General features: G+C 41.3%; 1 protein-coding gene across 3 annotated transcripts in view; it reads right to left on the bottom strand.

The window, feature by feature from the left end:
* Positions 1–675: 675 nt before the first annotated feature.
* Positions 676–14,580, bottom strand: part of LOC140453499 (PR domain zinc finger protein 1-like) — a 64,404-nt gene continuing 50,499 nt past the window's right edge. For all 3 annotated transcript variants that reach the window (XM_072548234.1, XM_072548236.1, XM_072548235.1), the window contains 3 exons: positions 9,270–10,321; positions 6,776–6,904; positions 676–5,935 (listed from right to left, as the gene is read on the bottom strand). In XM_072548234.1, coding sequence (XP_072404335.1) covers positions 5,384–5,935; positions 6,776–6,904; positions 9,270–10,321 — 1,733 coding nt within the window. In that variant the 3' untranslated portion in view covers positions 676–5,383. The remainder of the gene's footprint in view (positions 5,936–6,775; positions 6,905–9,269; positions 10,322–14,580) is intronic.

The following is a 14,580-nucleotide window of genomic DNA, read 5'->3' as shown; positions in this document are numbered from 1 at the left end:
TGGACTTTTTTAAGTGAGTTGTTTTAGAATGTGATGGATTGTCTCAGCTGCGTCAATGAAATTTGTTACAGCCGTGAAACGTGAGCAGAGTATTAGAGCAGGTTGTTAGATGTGGAAGGGACTGAAACCTCCTTGGTGAATTGAAATTGCTTAATGAAAAGTCTACTTGCTTTGTGCAATGTGCAGTGAGAGTTGAAGTTGTGCGTTACACAGAGCTCTCTTCACCCACCAATCTGTTCTTTCACAGCCTCGTGAATGAATTCTATGCTGTGTCTGCATCAGAGATCATGAGCATTTTTTCTGAAGGCTCCTCAGGGCTCTGTTAGTTTTATTTCCAGGGCTACCTTTTGATTTTTGGGGCTATTTTTCAATGCTACTTAACTAATTTGTTTGATAATAGACTCACATAGTAACAATACCTTCTCCATCTGAGGTAGACAAAGACTCATATTGATGTATTATCCAACTGAGGGCAACTCCACCAATGCAGCGGACATAAAGATCCCTTGGCATTATTTGAATAGAAACCTAGATCCCCCTAATGTCATGGCTATCACTTATCCCACAGGAGCAGTCATTTTCTGACCCTGACTGTGGAATCCTGAAGGAGGGGGAAAGGAAATTTTGTGAAAGCAAAGCAAGAATAAAGACAAAAAAAGTCACATCATGGAGATGTAGAAATGAACATGTTTAATTTAAGTCACAGCTACATAAGAAATTTAACATAAATAAAGTGTAAACCACACGTAAACATAATTTTACAAAAGGTTTTTCTGTACAAAACACTTCAGTTGATACACAAAGTATGTGAGGTTTGCAAAAAAGAACTACTCTGTAACTTTGGTGCAAATCTGTATGTCAATCTGTCCCTGTGATATTTTTGACCTGCTGTTTGATTTAAGTTAAAGGAAGTCAAACATCTCAACTAAGAACAGCCTGATTTCCATCTGTTGACCCCAGATACTTATTCAACAACATTTGGTTTTCTTGAGAGGAAGAGATAGAGGTGCAGTCACTCAGGGTAAACTTCCTTAATGTCTTTGGGCAGGAATTTGTTGATCAATTATTTTTAGATCTGTCACTGCTGTCCATATCCCTGCTGACAATTGTCATTTTATGTGGGGGAGTCTTAAATGTCCTTTAATCTAGAATGAAAACACCACTACTAATGTTTCTGCTGATGTAAGTACTATTGACTCTTTATAACTGCAAGTACGCTAACTGGGTACGTAGATCATAGAGAAGACGTTACCACCAGAACTACTGTCATCAATACCTTACATGTCTGATTATGTCTGTTGTTGCAATATTTAGTGGTAATCCAAATAGCAGTGAAATGTAATTTCTAACCATTTGACCACAAGCTAAAACTTTGTATGGAAGAGACTTTATACTTGTTCATGCTTCTCATCATGAGGCCTTTTTAACTTATTTGGGACTGAAGTGCTATAAAAATTAAACTGGTTTATGATGTAAAGGGATCCACAATTGATTGCCTAACACGGGTTGAATATTACCATTGTTTTTGCAGAGAACTATCCAATGTGGATTTTTTGCCTTGCTGCTCTGATCATGATTCTGGTCTCCTGACTAGTTTGGTTAGGTTCTTTACTCACTTTAAGCCAATGATTTCTTGAGTGATTGGACAATGCTATATAAGGAATTAAAGATATTTTATCTTTTAAAAGTTTGGTTTGTGACTGAATCTATCAAAGATGCTGTGAAAATAATTACAGAGCATTTGCCTGCAAGGGAAGCTGTGCATGAAGAGGAAGCAGTCACAGGAAATACTCCCCAAAGCAGACAGCAGATCGTTCTGACATCCCTTCAGCTTCTGTCCCAGTTGTACGTGTGCAAAGGGAGCCACTGGCTGCTGTGGAACATCAATCAGCAGATGAGAACAGTAGGGTAGACTTGGGCCTGCTCATACCAAACAAAATCATCTCCTTACTGTGGTTGGATGTCTCTTTAAAGATAAAGGTAAAATCACTATAGACCCACTCTCTCATTAGACAGTGATAACTCACAATGAGTTTAACCTGAGGGTCATCACTTTTCAGGTGAGGGAGGTCTTTGAGAAGACAGACCTTCATTGTAACCTCAGCTGGTGGAGGAATAACCCACATTGTTAACATCATCTGCATAACAAACCAGCCAATCAGCCAACTGAGCTAACCAACTTCCAACTTCTTAAAGATAACAGCTAACTCTAATAATATAAATTGACACTGAGCCCTATGAAAATTGGTAGCCCTCAGCTAGTTCTGTGAGAACACTGAAGAAATAAAGATAAAGGTGGAGGTAGATACTGATCAATCTGTTTAATCAGACAGATTTTTCTTTAAATCTTAAACCTGAGTCACATTTAGTCAAGGAAAAGCTGGAGAGCATTAATCATTGTTATTAATTTGGTGTGTGTGTGTGTGTGCGTGTGTGGCCTACTCCTGTTCCTTTATCACACGTACTCTGCGTGGAATAGCTGAAATCAAAGGTGTGGCACTTCACAAAACAGGCTTTTTAGACCATTGTACTATTTGGTCAAAATAATCCAATTGTTCACCCCTAACAATCTGAAGATATTTGAACCAAAGCCCCTATATTAAGATTCTATAAGATCCCTGATCTTTGCTCACTGAACCCAGAGCTGAATGGTTTGGAATCCCATACTGCAAAGGCCCAATGGCACTTTGTAAATATACAGTATGTTCTGTGTAAACCCATGTGGCAGCATATTTCACAGTTAATGGATCTTTGACCAAGAGTCAAGGAGGGTCATGAAGTATTTAAGTGAATTCACTGCACCTCTAGTAAACAAATGCATCAAAAAGGAATGCTTCAAGTGGACCCAGTTCGAAAACAGTACTGCTTTGGTTTACATATTGCCAGGGCTTTCATTTTGCCACAGAAACCACTGAAGCCATGGCTCTTTCAGAATTATGGATGCCACCCAACAAATCTTGTGGAATCATGGGATTCAGAGGAGCTATGGACATTACTTTTAAAACCTTGAGTAGTCATGAATACCACATGTTGACTCCTCTTAAATTGAAAAAAAATTACAGGATGCTTTTTAACCAGAGTAGACATATGGCCAATAGTAATCACTGATGCTATGAATCTATAAAGTCTATAAAAGTAAAGCGAGAAGACGTCTATGTTTTCTCGGCCTTTAGGGAATCAAAGATGAATTCAGGCACAACTATTCAATTGTAATGTCAATTGGATTTGATTTTCCCTCCGTATGTGCACAATAGCACTCCACATAGGCGACACTGGTGGTTTCCATGGCAATATCACTCAAAAATATTCAAATCTTTTCCAGTGTAAAAGACAAAATATAATTTCATGCTCTCAAAGCAAACAGTAAACTGAGAAATGAAATCTCTCCGTCAGACTACCACAGTCAGGTTGAAAGCACAGCGTATGACTATTGGGATTTTCTGTGAAATGTAGAAATTTTCTACATTTTTATTTACAAAAGCTAACTTCTAATTATCAAAAGTAGCAATTTTTTTACAGTCTTTATTTTCAAAAAGGATTTTGCCCTGAGCAACCTTTACTAGTTACCTACTCACAATAATTAGCAACATGTTTGAAGACGAATGCTCTACTTAACCATTCTAGGACTTGCTTAAACCACATTATTGCCAAGTCTTAGCCTCAAAGGTCTGTCTTTTTGGTACATGTACACTCATGTAAAAAATAATATATGTATTTTTAGTCTTGTTGCTTCTGAATCTATTTTGACTTTACATCATTCAGCCTACTATAAAGTACTCCAGAAAAATAGAGGAACTTTTGTTTCAGCAGCTTTTGGCTTTAAGAGGGTGGATGTTATGTCCCTTCTATCTGATACCTACTCAATTTGAGCAAAGTTAGCTCCAACACTAATGCAAAGCTCACAGCATTCTGTGTAAAAACACAGGCTGTGCCCCATAATATGCCCTGGTCTTAACAGCGATCTTATAAAGGTAAGGAATGCAATTCATTTTATTTTTCTAGTTTTAACAGTGACTGGCAGCTTACAGGTGCATAATGAGATGAAGCTCTGTCTCACACTCAGCCCCTGTAAAGACAGAGAAGTGCATCATATAATGGTGGGAGCAGAGCACTAGAAGATCAAAGGGACATAAAGGTTTAGAGTTGGAGTAATTTTGTGTTTCTATTGGTACGGACTTTTGTTTTGAAGATATTGTTAGAAGCCTGAATCATTCATTGCAGAATGGTCAGAATGTGAATGAATGAGCTGAATAGGAGGCAATTAACAAGAAAAAACACAAACAAGAAACTAATCCCCTGTGCAAGTATTGGAGGATAAAGGATTTACTATCAAAATGTTTTCCTCTTCCAACATCAATCTATCCTCACTACATTCTACACACACCACACCCTGTGAATTCTCCAGTCCAAAACCAAAGAGAACGTTCTTGATATTTGGTAGAAAAGGAATTATATAACAAAATCGCACCCTCCTTTTGAACTTCACCCTCACTACCAAAACAGCAAGAGTTCAATTGTTGAGACTTCATGCAATTTGCTGGCTGAATTCAGAAGGATCCAATCACTTCCATTCATAGAACCTTTGATCCTCTCAGCCCATGCAAGCTTGGCCAATAACACTGTGTTACACCTGATTGTCACTACGTTATCTCACACAAACATTAGACTGAGAGTAATCAGGACCGTTGGATAAACTCAATGACAGGTAGGGATATCAAGGCCTGAAAGACAATTTGTTCTTCTGATGCCAATTTTTCACATTGAATTTTGAAATAATTCAATTTTCTCATCAATATTATCACAGATATCAATCAATTATCCCACATTTTAGTCACTGTGAACTTTATTTAAAATAAAAACAATGCTTTATCTCTTAATAAATAAGATATAGACCTTAGAAGAATAAACTCATATCTGATTGTCTCTTAACTGATAAAAATATATACCATTTTTGGTTGCATAAATATATCTAATACACCCTGAGAAAGCATTGAAAGCACAAAAATTACAGCAGACGCTGAATCTGTGTCACCCAGACCCAGTAAGGGCTGCATGTTTGGGCATTTTGTTTTTGGTCTGACTGAATCAATAGGAACTCACAAGGACAAGAGAGTGGATTCTCAATTTACCAGGTCCTATAAAACAATTCAACTGAAACAAACACACATGCACATAGATACATATAAAACAGAGTCAGATAATTACTATTATTACTGGAAGTACTTAAATCACACAAAACAAGGCGGGGATTCAATTTCCTCACTGCCATGAATTTTCCTTCTAAGTTTCCCAAAACAGTCAGCTATGTCACATGAGCCCCAGTGGTTAACCCTGTTTGCTGAAGAATTCATCAAATTAGTCCTGGCACATAACTAATGTGCAATTATAAACTGGCTTCTTGTTTGACCCTGACAGGCGGTTGAGGTGGTGAAATATGATGGTATAACATTAGATTTTTGGTCCTCTCATGGAAACCAATGGATGGAGGGCTGTCTCCATTGCTCTTGTGACATGTTGTTTTGCATGGCTCCTCTTTGTGGCCGTTCTCTAGGCCAGCGGCTAGAAGCTGCTCAGTTACCACTTCCATCTCTGCTACCGTGGCACTCTCATCCAATCTTTCTGCATGCTCGCTCATGTCAAAGTTATCAATCACATCGTCAATCCTGAGGAGTTCCTCCTTGGACAAGCTGCTCACTGAGGCCAGGGGACAATTGCCTTTCAGGTGGATTTTCAGGCTGCACTGGTGGATGTAGCTCTTGGAGCAGAAGTGGCACTTGTGTTGCCGTTCCTTGTTGTGCAGGCGTCTGTGCAGCTTGAGGTGAACAAACTGGGTGAATTTTGCAGAACACTGCTTGCACTGATAGGGTTTTTCCCCAGAGTGGAGACGGAGGTGAGTCTTCAGGTTACTGGTGCTACTGAAACGTTTGTGACACACCTAGTACAGGGCAAGATGGAAAAGACAGTCAGGCCAACTGGACCAGAACAGACACGATAAACAAAACAAAGGAGTCAGACAATTCATTTCTTAAATTATCACATTCAGTGATTATCCTTGACACTTAAAATAATAATCAAGAGGTTTATTATGTGTAAAATCCTGAGATGACATCCTGCGTTATCCCCCCCAACCCATCAACACCCACCTCAGTTGACAAAGAAGGAGATAAACAGACGAACATCAGACAAAGTTGAACAACCCAAAGCTGCTCCATTCCCACAGACTGTGATAGGTCAAAAATAGAGGGGCGAAGATTTTAATGTTAAGTATTTTGTGTTCAACTCCTGCTTCAAGTTTCATGGTATTAATGTCCTACATTTTATGGACATTTATATTCTTACTTTTCTACCCTTTTCTGAAGCCACGGATCTGTGTTGTGTTTGTGAGATCCCCGGACACTAGCTATGTTCTGGCAATTCACTTAAATGAGAATTCTGACAATGTGGTGTAGAATCTGGTATGTGCTCAGGTGTACAATGGGCATAACACAGGCATAATATTGACAATTTAGCAATGCAGGTGGTCTGGGCCAACATCAGACACTGCTAAGTTTGTCCAGGCCATTTGATTACATGGCTAAACACTGCTCTATGCCCTGGACATATTCCTTCAGTTGTCCCCCAACTCCCCCCACCAAGTGTCCAGACAATGTTTAGCAATGGAGTGTATCACAGTTGTGCTCAGCTGTCACTTTGCACTCAGCAGTAAAACTATGGTCGCATTCATTCTTAGTCACTGAAAATTCCATTGCTTCAATCACCAACTATTTGTTCTTACCTGGCACTGGTGAGGCTTTTCTCCGGTGTGCACCAGGTAATGCTTCTGGAGATGAGCCAGCTGTGTAAACGTCTTATTGCAGGTGTGGCATGAGAAAGGTCTCTCTCCACTGTGGACCCTCAGGTGGACCTGCAAGAAACCGTCATGACTGAGTCCCATAGTCCATCAAAATTGCATCAGAGATGAGGTAGTCATCACCTTTATGAGACAGTGATTCATTCTTTCACAGTTTGCATACTGTCACAGGCTAAAGTCTTTATGCCATCATAGCTCCTCACCAAAAAAATGCTATTTGGCAAATTCACTTGAAGAAAGAGTGAGTTTGAATTTATTTAGCTCCTTTCAACTCCTCAGGACATTCCCAAGTGCTTTAGAGCCAAATAAAGTACTTCATTGTCAAATGAAAGAAACGCAACAGCTAGTCAGTGATGTTGCCTGAGAGACAAAGATTGTCCAAGACCGTGAGAAGAATTTATCACCTTGCTTTAATGTGGTTCTATGGGATCTTTTACATCCCCACTGAGAGTACAGACAGCTAACACCTCTGTGACACCTCTGACACTGCGGCACTCCCTTGCTTTTTTTTGTTGTAGTTTCAATCCTTCCACGATGAAATTATTTAATCAATGTACCTCTGACCCATAAGCAGAGTCCATGTGAGTCACTATGCAGGCTGAGATGAATTATAATAAACTTTTGAACTTCAGGCCATTTCAGTTGTATCATCTTAAGGAATGTGCCTTCTGCTTGATTATATATCAGATTATTCAAGACTTACTGTGTCAGAAATACTTTGCCAAGCAATTCTACTTTAAAAAGACAGAGCAACATGTTTTAAGTTCATCTGCAGGATGTGGGCATTGTTGCCAAAGCCAGCATTACTGCAAATTTCTAGTTCCAATTAGGCCATCTCAGAGGGTAGTCAAAGATCATTCTCGAGATCAATTGTTTCAGTGACATAACCATTGTCCAGATAAAATGCAGTTGCTGCTTTCTGTTGAACCCAATCAGTTCACTGCACTGGGGACAGTTTCATGTACAATTGTGACATTTCATAGACTCATAAGTCACAGACATAAGAGATTTAGCACATGAGTTTTAAAACAGAATTATATCAGATCTGAAACACTAACTTTTTTTTTCACTCCATAGATGATGCCTGATTTGCTCAGGTTATCCAGCATTTTCTACTTTCCTTTCAGATTTTCAGCATCTGCAGTATTTTGCTTTTAATTGGTTTGGCTCATTTTCTCTGTGCATTGAAAGAGCTAGTCAAATAAGCATTTTCCCCATAGCCCTGTAATTATTTTCCCCTTCAATTATATTTGGGCAATAAGTCAAATAATGCAGATGTAAACCACGGTATTGCACATTGTAACAAATCACAAGCCAGGACAGACAGACAGGCAGTTTCAGGTGAACATTAATCTCAATCTCTCATTGCTGAACCATTATCAGCGAATATTTAGACTGGTGAGACAGACAGGTTGCAGAGACAAAAGTATCCCAGAATATCTGAGCACAGCCCTAATGCTGAGCACAAGGATTGTGAACATTTCAATGAAACATGGTTTGTGCTTACAGATATGGACAAGGGTGGTGGGAATTAAGTGAGAATCATAGAATAGAATCCCTACAATGTGCAAACAGGCCCTTCGGCCCAACAAGTCCACACCGACCCTCCGAAGGTTATCCCACCCGGACCCATTCCCTTATTACCCTACATTTACCCCAACTACTAACCTAACCCACGCACCCCTGAACACTTTGGGCAATTTAGCATGGACAATTCACCCAACCTGTACATCTTTGGATTGTGGGAGAAAACTGGAGCACCCGGAAGAAACCTACGCAGACACTGGGAGAATGTGCAAACTCCACACAGACAGCCGCCCAAGGCTGGCGCTGTGAGACAGCAGTGCTAACCACTGAGCCACCGTACCACCCCTTGATTTGGTTAAAGAAATCAGGCCATCAACCAACATCACCAACAGGTGTTTGCCAAATCAGTTTTTGTTCAAGGTTTTCAAAGAACAAAGTTTCATTTTCATCTTCAAAGTGAAGTGTTACCATGAAAACTGCATTGACTATGAACACGGGATTAATCTAAACATCGAGTAACCCCAGCAGTGTATGAGTCTGAGTACTTTGTAACTCAGAGCATTACATTACTTCCCAATGTCATATTACTCCCAATGCTGATTTACTCCACTAATTGTGAAGCAAAACAATAGATCCTAACTTGATGGCTGCAACAATTTTTCTCAAATATTAGTCATTTATCTTTGGACTATACGGATTTTTACGGATTTAATTTTTCTCAGGAGAGGGAAGGAGCAAGTAATATACTTCAAAGGAGTTACATAGTCCTAGCTAATCCTACCAGTGCTAACACGGAAGGAACAAACTGAAGGTTCACTACTGCTAACTCCTAAGAGAAGTCAGAGCTTGAGGTCACTGTCTCTTTTGCAAATACATTGCAAAGAACACTTACTTTTAGGTTTGAGAGCTGGCCGAAGGTCTTTGAACACACGTTGCACTCATACTTGATCTTTCCATTCTGTTTCTTCAGTGGGTATGGAAGTGATTTATAACCAGGGGAATCTGCTAGAGAAATCTTTGGTTTGCTCAGATTTATCGCTTCCTCACTTGCCGGAGACCAGGAGGTAGCCTTTAGATGTACCTGCTCAGACGTTATTGAGGAGCCTGATGGTGGTGAATGGTCAAGAAGAGTTTCCTTCAGACCTGTAGGTGAGAAAGCACTGGTCGGAGCAGGGATAAGGAGGCGCCTTGGCTGCTCAGGAACATGGAGCCTTTGGCCTTCTTCATTTGACAGTGTGATGGGCAAAACAGGCTGGCTCATCATGGGATGAGGCAGATAGTCTCTGCTCACAAAATTGCCACAGACTGGGGCCATCCTGCTAAAGAGGCTAAGATTGTTCACATTGTTCAAGGTGCTTGGACTGTTCAGCGTGTGAATACTGTTGAAAGTAGGTGAATAGTTGGGCAATATTAATCTAGGGTAGTGAGGAGACAGAGTGCTATATGGATACATATACTGATGCTGGATGTGACTTGGAGGTGAGTACATCGGGTAAGAGACCAGGCCCTCAGCATGGCTGTGACATCCATTCAAATGGAGAGAGAGTTCTTTCTGAGATGAGGTAGTTGAATTGAGAGACAAAATCTGAGGGTACTGTTCAACAACAGGACTTTTTGATCTTTGGTTTGGACTGGTTCTGGAAAAAGGGCTGGTTCTCTCCAATGGCTTTTCTTTGTCATTAACATCATTTATCTTCGAGCTATTTTCTTCTGGTTGATGTCTGGTCTCTACACTTGGATAAAGCTTTTTACTGAAATCCACAATTTGGTCATCGGGAGTGATGGGTGGTGTATCTCTGTCAATTATCTCCACATCCATTTTTTCTTCCTCATTCTTTGTGTCATTAGCATACTGTTTTTGGCCTTCGTGTATGTCTTCTTGGTTCTGAGGTAGCTGGCCAGTGAATTCAGACACCAGATCCTTGTATCCCTTGAGATTATGTTCTAGAAAGAAAATCCATATGGTTAACCTTGGGAAGAGTGAGCAGAATTATTACTGACAGGGGAAGGGAGATGGGAAGAAACAAAGAACACAGTGGAAGGTACACCAAAGGTGAAACTGGACATTGAGGAGAGAAGTTGCTCAAGAAGTTATAATTAAGTGAAACCACGTGAATGTTCTAAAAGACACGCAAGTTTCAGTTGTAACTCCCTCACCTGTGTCAGTAGGTTCTGGCTTCAAATTCTACTCCAAAGACTCAAACCCATAGTTTAGGGCAATGCTTTACCACAGTTGTAAGGGAATGCTGCACTGTCATAGGTGAGAACTGTCAGATCAGATGATAAACAAAGGGCCTGACTGCTTTCCCAGCTGGACTTAAAAGACTCCTTGGCTTTAATGAAAGAGGAACAGAAGTGTTCTCCCTAGAGTCCCAACCAAACATTCATCCCCTCAACCAGTATCAGAAGAACAAATAATCTGATCATTGTCACATTGTTACTGGTAGGATCTTGCTGTGCATAAATAGATGACTGCACCTGCTATGAGGAAAGCCGACTGCACTTTCAGAGGGCAGTAACATAATCTGAGATGTTTGCAGAGCAAAGTTGAAGTATTTAACAAGTTGTGGTTATTTTCAACCTTGATGTGGTCCTGCATTGTAGAATTTACAGTATGTTTTGATATTATTTCCAGTGATTAAAGAGAGCAAAATTGGTGGCGAAAAATCAGAAACTCGTGGTTTCAATGCAAACACACCAGGGAAATAGTTTTTAAAAATATTATCCTATGTCATTAAAAACTCATCTTTGCACAGATGAGCTTGATGGGAACAATTTCTCTTCCATTTAATATGTTTTGCCATCCTAGTTCACATGATATTACTCTTGCTGCTGGGGCTGGAGGCTCAAACTCCAATCCCCAGTTATGTTAGCACTGGGGTTGACAGAGCTAAGTGAGTTGGAATATCTTTCCAAAACTTAATGTCCAGAATCACAGATGAATGACAAAATCAGAAGCACATCTAGAAATCAGCTTATCAGGTGGGGTGCAGTGGGATCGGGGAAGGCCAGTTAGGAATTCAAAGATCTTCAGTCACTTCACCCAGAAAGTGAAATTTGACCAAACATCTCGAGTCATATGTAGACAAGATGGTTAAGATGGTATTCAGCATGGTTGCCTTTGAGTATAGGAGTTGGGACATCATGTTGAGGTTGTACAGGATGTTGATGAGGCATCTTCTGGAGTACTGTGTGCAGTTCTGGTCACCCTGCCATAGGACGGATGTTATTAAGCTGTAGAAGGTTCAGAAAAGATTTACCAGGATGCTGCCAGGAATGGAGGGTTTGAGTTGTAAGGAGAGGCTGGATAGGCTGGGATTCTTTTTACTGGAGCATAGGAGGTTGAGGGGTGACCTTATAAAGGTTTATAACATCATGAGGGGTATTGATTAGATAAATGGCAAGTGCCTATTCCCTAGGATTGTGCATTTCAAGACTAGAGGGCATATTTTTAAAGTGCAAGGTGAAAGATTTAAAAAAGACATGGGGGCAACTTTTTTTTTACACAAAGACGGTTCCTGTGTTGAATGAACTTCCAGAGGAAGTGGTGGACGTGGGTATAGTTACAACATTTGGATAAGTACATGAATAAGAAATGTTTGGAGGGATATGGGCCAAACACAGGAGGGGAGACTAGTTTAGTTTGGGATAATAACCGGCATGGACTGGTTGGGCCAAACAGTCTGCTTCTGGGCTAAAAGTGTCTGGGCTATGACTCTAAAAGCATTTCTGCTTCTACTTTGCACCAAAAAGAGAGATTAACCGCACTTTGATCTGTGACCAAAGATGAGCCTCCAGATAGGAGACAAGTTGAGGCAAAGACACAGTGAACCAGAGCTTCCTCTTTCACTGGCCGAATCATTTCTGAAGAGCTTCAGGTGGGTGGGGTCTTGGTGTAGGGGGCTGACTAACTGGAGAGATCACAGTCATTCTGAATTTTGCTGAATCATATATTGCAACTGCGTGGAATTCAGTGACTGAAGGCAGTGAGCTGATGCCTTAAAAAAACACTGACACAGATAGTTTTAACACAGAAACAAGAGAGAAGTGAGAAAGCAACCAATTATACTGAGTCATTAAATCTCAATCCCCCGCACTCTCAACCGACAGTGTGACAGCTACAACTTTTATTCAGTTTAAAAAATTTGGTGTGTACAAGTTCAGTGAAATAATTTAAACATGGAGTTGATCTACCTCAGATAATTATCAAGGTGGTAAAAACAATGACTGCAGATGCTGGAAACCAGATTCTGGATTAGTGGTGCTGGAAGAGCACAGCAGTTCAGGCAGCATCCAAGTAGCTTCGAAATCGACGTTTCGGGCAAAAGCCCTTCATCAGGAATAAAGGCAGTGAGCCTGAAGCGTGGAGAGATAAGCTAGAGGAGGGTGGGGGTGGGGAGAAAGTAGCATAGAGTACAATGGGTGAGTGGGAGAGGGGATGAAGGTGATAGGTCAAGGAGCAGAGGGTGGAGTGGATAGGTGGAAAAGAGATAGGCAGGTAGGACAAGTCCGGACAAGTCATGGGGACAGTGCTGAGCTGGAAGTTTAGAACTAGGGTGAGGTGGGGGAAGGGAAAATGAGGAAACTGTTGAAGTCCACATTGATGCCCTGGGGTTGAAGTGTTCCGAGGCGGAAGATGAGGCGTTCTTTCTCCAGGCGTCTGGTGGTGAGGGAGCGGCGGTGAAGGAGGCCCAGGATCTCCATGTCCTTGGCAGAGTGGGAGGGGGAGTTGAAATGTTGGGCCACAGGGCGGTGTGGTTGATTGGTGCGGGTGTCCCGGAGATGTTCCCTAAAGCGCTCTGCTAGGAGGCGCCCAGTCTCCCCAATGTAGAGGAGACCGCATCGGGAGCAACGGATACAATAAATGATATTAGTGGATATGCAAGTAAAACTTTGATGGATGTGGAAGGCTCCTTTAGGGCCTTGGATAGAGGTGAGGGAGGAGGTGTGGGCACAGGTTTTACAGTTCCTGCGGTGGCAGGGGAAAGTGCCAGGATTGGAGGGTGGGTTGTTTGGGGGCGTGGACCTGACCAGGTAGTTGCGGAGGGAACGATCTTTGCGGAAGGCGGAAAGGGGTGGGGAGGGAAATATATCCCTGGTGGTGGGGTCTTTTTGGAGGTGGTAGAAATGTCGGCGGGTGATTTGGTTTATGCGAAGGTTGGTAGGGTGGAAGGTGAGCACCAGGGGTGTTCTGTCCTTGTTATGGTTGGAGAGGTATGTTATGGTTAACCTGTATGGCCAAGTCCCAGTATATTGCTTCCAAATCTGTGCAACAGTATCAGGGCAAACTTCCTCTGCAGGATTGAATGGGCCACGTGAGTGGAGGTTCTTGAATCTAAATCTTTTGTAATATTTAAGCAAGCCAGTGCCTATGTCTGAATCAGCTGAGTTTCTACACGCTGCTCTGGCAGGATATTCATTCTTTCCAAAGTTTGAAAAACCAGGAATGATGTAGCTGTGTTGGCTAATGGAAGAGCATGACTGTTGTCACCCATTGTGGATGGTGACCTTATTGATGGGATCATTGAGAATAGGAGAATAGCAATCTGCAAAGCTGAGCTTATGGAGAATGATGGGATCATACAGCAAATGGAGCTATTCAGTCCTTTGTGCCTGTGGAACTGTCCAGTTTGACCCAGTCCCTCAGACATTTCTCTCGGACTCTGATACTTTCTCTCCTTCAAGTATTTATGCATTTTCCATTTCTAAAAGATATTTGGTGTGTTTCCACTACCCTTTCAGGCAGTGCCTCTTAAGTCAAAGAGCGTGGTGTTGGAGCCGGTCAGGCAGCATCTAAGGAGCTTGGCAAATGGTGGAATTTAAACTAACTTCTCCCAAAGATAGTGTTATGGCAATTGCATTGGACTAGTAACCCAGAGAACATGGGTTCAAATCCCTCCTTGGCAGATGATGGAATTTAACTCAGTTCCTTGGATGTTGCCTGACCGGCTGTGCTTTTCCAGCACCACACTCTTCAATTCTGATCTCTGGTATCTGCAGTCCTCACTTTCTCCTAGTGCAGCTTAACTCACAGCTTAACTCATTTGCTCCCTTTTATTCTTTTGCCACAATGATCGTAAATCTGTGTCCTCTAATGATTGAATTTTCTGTCAGTGGAAACTACTTGTTATTTACTCTATCAAAAACCTTTCAGCATTTTAAATTGTAAGTATCAGAAACGTCAGTCAGTGAGACTGTTGCTG

The sequence above is a fragment of the Chiloscyllium punctatum genome, chromosome 27 (genome assembly GCF_047496795.1).
Source record: "Chiloscyllium punctatum isolate Juve2018m chromosome 27, sChiPun1.3, whole genome shotgun sequence".
Lineage (NCBI taxonomy): Eukaryota > Metazoa > Chordata > Chondrichthyes > Orectolobiformes > Hemiscylliidae > Chiloscyllium > Chiloscyllium punctatum.
Note: the sequence above shows the minus strand (reverse complement) of the source record. Positions and strands in the feature narration are given on the sequence as shown.